General features: G+C 56.0%; 1 protein-coding gene across 4 annotated transcripts in view; it reads left to right on the forward strand.

Moving 5' to 3' along the window:
- TLK2 (tousled like kinase 2) overlaps positions 1-2,960 on the forward strand; it is a 41,902-nt gene extending 38,942 nt beyond the window's left edge. For all 4 annotated transcript variants that reach the window (XM_027902023.1, XM_027902024.1, XM_027902025.1 and 1 more), the window contains one exon: positions 313-2,960. In XM_027902023.1, the coding sequence (XP_027757824.1) occupies positions 313-486 (174 nt within the window). In that variant the 3' untranslated portion in view covers positions 487-2,960. The remainder of the gene's footprint in view (positions 1-312) is intronic.
- The last annotated feature ends 4,943 nt before the right edge of the window (positions 2,961-7,903 follow it).

A 7,903-nucleotide genomic window follows, 5' to 3' on the forward strand; every position in this document is an offset into this window, starting at 1 on the left:
TCCAAGGCCAGGTTGGACGGGGTTTGGAGCACCCTGGGCTAGTGGAAGGTGTCCCTGCCCATGGCAGGGGGTGGCACTGGATGGGCTTTAAGGTCCTTCCAACCCAAACCATTCCATGACTGCTGTATTTTCGGGCTGAGGGTTGAACCCCCGTGGCCTCTGGAGGACGAGCTTCGGTGCAGGAGCTGGGCCGTGTCTGGGGGAGGAATTTGGGCACTGGGGTGTCACACTGTGGCCCTGCTCCCTAAGAGTCCAGAGCTTCCTGTTTGTGTCCCAAAATGTTAATCCTTGCCTTGCCCTGGGGTGCTGCAGGCGTTCATCAGGCGGTGCCTGGCCTACCGGAAGGAGGATCGGATAGATGTCCAGCAGCTGGCCTGTGATCCCTACTTGCTGCCTCACATCCGCAAATCCGTCTCCACGAGCAGCCCAGCTGGAGCTGCCGTTGCATCAACCTCTGGATCATCCAATAACAGCTCTTCAAACTGAGACAGAGTAATAGGCCAAAAAAACTGCTCGAGAAACCGGCAAAAAACAACAACAACAACAACAAAAAAAAAACACAAAAACAAAAAAGACTTTCAGAAACAGCTTTGGAACAGAGGAATCCGCAAGGGTCTCAAGAAACCTGTACCAGGTGCTTTTTTTTTCTCTTGCTTTTTTCCATCCATAGAGCATGACAACATCAACTCTCATCAAGAAAACCTTTGGGCATCTAGGCCAAGCCACGTGGATAGGAGATGGCTTGAGGTTTATCCAGTCAGTGACCACGAAAAGGGGTGGCTGCTCTGAGCAAGGAGAGGAAACTCAAGAAAAAAAAAACAAATAAAAATACAAAAAGACATGGTTCCATGTACTGTGAACTTCTGAACATGCAGCCTTGGGGAATCCAGGACGCCGTGTGTGCTTCATATGAAGAATGTGGACTTTGGAAAAAAAAGACTGGGCTAGTCCAGTGTTGATATTTAAACATTGTTCTTTTTCTTTTAATAAAGTTTAGGTAACATCTCCTGAAAAGCTCGAAGCACCAAGGTTCAGCTGGGGATGGTATATGACTCTTTGCCCTTTGGAGGGGAAAAAAGTTGATCCTGCCTGTTCATGGCACTAGAGTTAGTGTTTTACCCCTAATTAATTTCAATTTTTTAAAAATAACAATTTTTTGGAAGAAAACAGTTTTCTGGTCTCCAAGTGAAACCCGTATTAGCAGGTTGGTGGCAGTGGCCCTTCTGCAGCCGGTGCAGCTCCCTGCTCCCTTGGGGCGGCCTCTTAGGAATAATTCACCTTCCCAGGAGGACAGTGAAGCCCCGGGAGAACAGGCCTGCGTGGATCTGTGGTGGGAGTGGATCACAGCTCGGGCTGCCACAAGGTTTCAGCTGCCTCCTCATGGCTCTCATCACAACGGTTGCTCCTGGTTAATTTATTTCTGTTGGCGGACACACCCCGGCCTGCTCCCCCTGTTCTGAGCCTGATCGGGGCTGACGGGCAGGAAGGGATGGGAGCACTCAGGTGTCACAGGTGTGATCTGTGCTGACCTGCTTCATGTTAGAACATTCCCAGGCTGAAAGGTTTGTCTGCCCCTCTCTGTTGGTGACTTGGCAGCCGAGCTTCCTCTCTCCCTTAACACTTTCCTTTTCCAACTCGCTGACTCGCCGCTCCTGCTGCCGCTGCTGCCTCCGATTCCAGATGGGAAGGAAAGAGATAACGCTCTTGAAGGGAGCAAACACCCTAATTATTATTTTTCTCTCCCTCCTGTAAATCTGCCTGGAGGGGTCTGGTACCTTCAGCTGGATCTGCCTGCTGTGAGTGAAACGGGAGCCTCCCGTCCCCAACTCTGCTCCCTCTTCCCCCACCCCGCGCCGAAGGAAAACCGAAAACACAACAAGCGCAGCACTTGAACATGTGGCAGCCAGGTTGGAGTGCTCCTGGCATGTGGCAGGAGCTCTTGGCCAGGGATATTTAAAGATGCAGTGTTGGGGAGCAGGGTTTGCCTCGGGGGCGGGGGGAGCTGAGCGCTGAACTGCTGCGATTCAGGTTAAAAACCAAACCCCCACTGTGTGACCTCCCAACCCCCAGACCACCCTGGGGTGGGGGAGCCTCTAGGGGGGCACCTCTGGGGTTGCACCCACAGCTCTGGCTGTTTGGGGGGCTCTGTACCCCAGTGGCATCTCCTGGCAAGTGCTATTCTCTGTCACAGACTTTGAGAGAGGACTGCCACTTGTCTGCCAACAGCTGCAGGTGCTGGGCTTAAACCTGATCAGGAACTGGGACATGGAGCAGCCTGTTGGAATTAAACAACAGGCCAGGGAAGTGGAGGAGAACTCTGCCACTTTGGTTTTTCTTACTACTTTTTTAGTGACTCTTGGGCTTTTAAGTGGATTTATTCCCTGACAGCTGCGTTAAGGTGGTCTCTAAACTGTAGTGTTTAAACAGAAGAACAGAAATACTGCATCTTTAAATCTTCAGCCATCCTTTCTTAGCCCTTTCCATCCCTGCTGCTCTAAGCCAGGAGTTACTTGTTCAGCAAGCAGCTTGGACATGTTTATTCAGCCTCTGTCGGGAGAAATCAGGGTTGGTGCTTCATCCCATTTGCTGAAACTGATGATTTGGTGTCTGTCCACATCGGGGAGAATTCTAGGAGGGTTTTTTGCTATCCTGGTCCCGTTGTTTCTTGGCCATCCAGCGTGTGCATCTCTGTGGGTGTGATTAGTTTTTGTGTCAAGAGGCGTTGATCCTGCTGTGTGACACCATCCAGGGGCCCGGGGACAGCGCAGTGAAGAACCCTTGGTAGAATTCTGGCTGCCACACCTCCCTTGTTAATATGGGTTTCACTTCCAATAACAGACCCTATTGCCACACTGTTCATTTACTTAAAATGTATGAAGAATTTGTAACTTAAACCAGGCCAGACTGTTTTGGCTCTACCCAACAGATGAGACATGGATATTAAAATAAGTTTTAAGAAACTGATTTGCTCGGCTTTTACTGTTTTGCTGCTCTTGGTGTTGGCACGAGCTCTCTTGCAGTGGCTGCGAGGAGGTGACGTGGGACAGGATGAGGAGGATGGAGGAAAGGTGAATCCAACAGCTCAGAGCGGTGAGATCTCTGCATCAGAGGGGGAATCGCTGAAAATTACCAATTACCGGTTAAGTCCTGGCCTTGATCTTGTCCTGGAACATCAGGATTGAAATCTGAGGTGGGTTTTCTGTAAGGCAGCAGCTGCCTTTGGAAGCCATATATGTTGAGCACACAGAAAAGGCCTTTTTTGTGTTTGGTGATGGAATCCTGTGGGTCACAACCCCGTGGCCACTCCCCAGCCCCCAGGCACCCAAGTCTCCCCTCAGTCACCCACAGTAACCACGCAGAGCAGTGATGAAACTTGGCCCTGAATTTCTCGGGGCTGAGCCTTGTCAGCTTTACAAAAACACACAATAGAAAATGAAAAAGGACCTTGGCAGCTGAAGATGTTGAGTCTGCTCGTATCTGGGCTGGTCAGGGGGAGCAGCGGAGCAGTTTGCACACCCAGCTCCTCTGCAGGCCTGTGGGGCTGCTGTGCAGGGGATCCCTCAGCATCCCCCAGGCTGTACCTGCCCCAGAGCTGGTCCCTCCAGTGAGGAGCTTCTCTGCAAACCTGATGTCACCCTCGCCCTGCCTGAAGTCAGACTCTTGAGTGCCAGTGAAACCCAACACCGAGCGAGCTCAGCCCCCTCCCTGCTGCTGCAGTCGATCATTTTTCAGCCCCCTGTGCCAGTTGTGACGATGCGACGCAGAACTGGGCTGGGGGAGGTTTCGGCAGCGTCCCGTGGCGGTCAGGCCGGGTGCCCACACGTGTGTGGGGTGTGCCCAGAGCAGGGACACGCTCAGGTGGACCCCAGCAGGAGCAAGACTCGCCCAGGGGCTGCCTTTTCCTGGCTGGATGCTTTGCCTCCGATGTTCACGGCTGGGATTTGCACCGTAAATGAGCTTCCCCCTGCCAGATGGGCCAGTCCCAGTTTATTTTGTGACCTGGCAAACCCTCAACCTGAGGTTTGCTACTGCTGCCAGTGTCTCCCTGGGGTTTGCTGCTGGAGGATGTTGTTTTCTGGGTGCTACACGAGCTTGGCTCAAGCAGCCTCTGACTTCAACCTTCCCAGCAGGGGACGGGGAGAGAAGACGAGAGAAGACTTTGGAGTAAGTGGGAGCAGGACCCAGCACAGCCCTGACTCCCTCCCAGCCCAGAGCTGCCTTTCCTACCGAATGCAGATGAATCTTTGCACGGAGAGGCACTGATTTCCCGTGGCTGTGCCCGTGGTCTCTGCTCCTCCCTGCCCTGGGGGGCACCCTGGCCATGGATCACCCTGGGTGGGGAGGAGAGGCCAAGCAAACACGGGGCAGCTCGGCCTCCCCTCGCCACCTTCACGCCCTGGGGACGGGCTCTGGGCCACAAGGGCTGTATTGTCTGTGCTGGGAGCGGGGCTCAGCCACTCTCCCGATCCTTGGAGCGGCTGTGTGAGGGTGTGGAGCCGGGAGAAGCTGCCGGAGGGTGCTGCCCGTGCTCTCACATCCATCCTGTGTTGCTTGGGCTGCAGGGATGGGACAGGTGGGTGTCATGGTCCTTCCTCATGGAGTTAAAAACATAGGGATGGAACTAAAAATGCAAGAAGGGAGCTAAAAATGCAGGGATGCTTTGGGGAGCAGTAGGGTGAAGACAGCAAGATTCGGCCTCACGTGCAGTCCAGACCTCCCATCCCCACCTGGGCAGCCCCGGGGAGCTCCAGCAGCAAGGTTGGAAGGTGCTTGGCTCTGGTTTGAATTCACAGGAAGAATAAACCCAGAGCTGTGCTCAGCCCTGTCCTCTCTTGACCGAGGGCTCTGCTGTGTGGGAGGCACGAGCGGGTGCTGCTGGCTGGGGGCTGTGGGACAGCGGCCGCTTGGCCTGGCCCAGCTCTGCACCAGGATCAGGGCTCAAAACCTGCTTTGTTCAGCACTGGCTCATCCCAGCTCCCACTAATCCTAAAAATCCACCCGCTCCCACCCAAACCCCGGAGAGCAGCTGGGCTTGGTGCCAAAACCCCTCCGGGCTGAAGGAACTGGTGAGGGATGGAGGTGGAAGGGGACGTGCCCATGGCTATGAGGTAAGGCAGTGGCAGAGCTGGAAATGAAGCACCACTCTGCTCCTGCTGGAAAGGGCCAGGGAACACGGTGAGATCTCTGCTCCCTGGTCCCATCCCAGCTTCCAGCAGGAGGAAGATGCCGTTCGGGATGTGCTGTCCCCCCGCCGCTCTCCAGCTGCCTTCCCTTCCCGCTCTGCTAATTTGCTCTTGAGTCATGCAGAGAAAGTGTTTTTCTAAAAGGCAAAATTTCTCGTAAATGGCTGGAATTCCTCACTGCCCCTTTCCAGGAGCCCAGGGGAGGCCGGGCAGGAAGGAGAGGCAGCGGGCTGGGAGGGCAGAGCTGCTCCCCGGGCAGCCCCCGGCCCCGTCTCGCCCCCGCGGCGGAAGGGCAGGATCTCGGCGCTGGCCCTCCCGGCGCTGGAGCGCCCTGAAATTCCTCATGGCAGCTCTGAGCGAGCACATCTGGTTTTAATAAATTATTTTGCAGCTTGAACTCGCCTGACTTTTCAGGGCTGCAGGAGAGGGAGCAGCAAAGAGCTCCGAGAGCTGCAGCGAGGGGCGCCCACAAAGGGACCCCCTTCACAGTGCTGGGAGACAGTGGAGGTGGGGAGGGGGCTGGAGGGGGCTGGGGTTGACCAACCACATGGAGGGAACCCCAGAAAAGCTCTGTCTGCTCCTTGCAAGAGCTGGGGGGGGACCGTTGGGTTGGAGGCCGGGAAACGGCCCTTCGTTTTGGCCAGGATCCCTCTCCCCGCAGCTGAGAGTCGAGGAGAGCCAGGGCTGCTCCTGAAAACCATCAGCTCTCAGGCGAGGGGCTCTCCCTGACACCCCCTGCTCAGTGGAGCCCCAGCCACCAGCACCGAGCCCCCTCTCCCGGCACTGAACCCCTTTGGGAAAACCAAACCCTCGGGAGTCTCGGCCACCAGCACCCTGAGGGCTGTGGAGGAGCTGAGCTGAGCCGAGCCCCCAGCACGGTGTGCCAGGCTCGTCCGCAAAGGGAAGGGTGCAAATACAAACTCTGGGGGTGAGCCCTCGGCCAACCCACCAGGTGGGTTCCTGCTGACCACCCTCTGCCCTCAGTGGCACAGGACAGGGGGGAGAGCTGGGCTGTTCCTGCCTGTCTGGGAGAGCGACGTGGCCGTTCCCTGCTGCCGCTGCCGGCGCGGGGGAGAAGGAGGCAGCGGGCGCCAAGTCGGCCTCTTTCCCCAAGCAGTGACCTCAGCGCACGGCGCCTGCCAGGTGGGTGTTGATCTTGGCCCAGCCCAGATGGTTTTGGGGCCAGGATGAGGCCGAGGCACTGCAGACACTGGGCTGAGCTCGGGGCTGAGCTCGGGGCTGAGCTCAAGGCACAGCCTGGCAGGTGCTGCCCGTCCCCGGCTGTAACTGGCACAGCAAAGCCAAGCCCCTGGCACCAGAGACCCTCTGCCCACAGAGCTTTGCTCTCCTGGAGCCCCCAGTCCCGCAGAGAGCCGTGGGATGGGGTAATACCCTCGGGAGAGCAAAGCTGAGCAGGACATGCAGCCTCTCTGGTCATACAAGACACCTTCATGCCCTCCCCAAGCTCTAAAATAGACCCTTTGGACCAGATGGTCCTCAGAGGTGACTGGTGGGGCTCCAGATCTGGGGGTTCTTCCCCCCCTTCCCCCCATGGCCTGGGTCCCATAGTGCGTTGGTGACACATTTTCCAGCCTGCCCAGCATCCTGACTGACCCGGTTCCTCCCAGTTCTCCTGACCAGGCCAGCCCTCCAGCCAAAGCTGGGCAAGTGGCACAGATCCATGTCTGGAAACGTTGTCCAAGTCCCTCTGCAGGGTGACTCTCACTGGAGCCGATGCTGTTCCACCCCATCCCACCGCAAGCCCCTCTGCTGTGACCCCTCCCCACACGTTATTTTGCTCTGGCCAGAAAAAAAAACCCCCAGCTCTTTATTTTTCCAACTGGGAGACAGATACAGATGGTCTGACTGCAGGAATCGGCCACTGCCACTGAGTGTCCCAAGCTGTGGATAATCCTGGGCCGGGCCTGTCTCTGCCATCCATCTCTCGGTGCAAGGAGCTCTCTCCTGAGAGCACTGGCCACGTCCCCTCGTCTGGCAGCAGCTCGTCAGGGCCAGAGGGGTCAGACAGCTTGGAAACATCCCAGGGGAAGGGAAAAATGCATTTCCTCTCGCTCCACTCCGACAAGTAGCAACTCAACTGGTACTAAACCGGATTAGGAGGAGAGTAGGTGAGGAGCCTTTGGCCTGCGCTGAAGGAATTAATTATTAAGAAGTGCTAATTATCTTCTAATCACACGCAGCGTAGGGGCCTCTAAGACACGGGATAAACCAGGCCAGGAAGCTGTGATGCTCCCTGGGATGCAAAGCCTTTTGACTCTGCTGTGTCCCCTCCTTTGGATGGGATTCAAATCCAGGGAAAGAAATGTCAGGTTTGTCTGAGGTGGGTCCCACTCGTGGGACTTCACAGCTCCAGCATGTCCTGATGGCACCCCTGGTGGCACCCCCTGGAGTGATTTCCAAGGTTTAGGGATGGGATTGAGGATCTGGGCGATGCCCTCCTCTCCTCCAGGCTGTGTTTGCTCCCCGTGGCAGTTCCTGGTGCGTATCCAGCCGTGGAGACCAGCGGGGCCCTTCTCCCAGCGCTGCCACAATTAAAAAAATAATCCCTTTGCCTTAAAAAAAAAAAAAAAAAACCAACAGCCCAGATGCTGATGTGCTTAATTGGCCCCCCCAGAGGATTTACATCCCCAAAGCCCATCCTGGCACCGGCCTGCGGGTCCTTCCTGCCTTGCTGGGAAACAACAGATTCATTTATTTTC

The sequence above is a fragment of the Empidonax traillii genome, unplaced genomic scaffold, assembly GCF_003031625.1.
Source record: "Empidonax traillii isolate 1590-97213 ecotype Southwest subspecies unplaced genomic scaffold, ASM303162v1 scaffold832:size729604, whole genome shotgun sequence".
Classification (NCBI taxonomy): domain Eukaryota; kingdom Metazoa; phylum Chordata; class Aves; order Passeriformes; family Tyrannidae; genus Empidonax; species Empidonax traillii.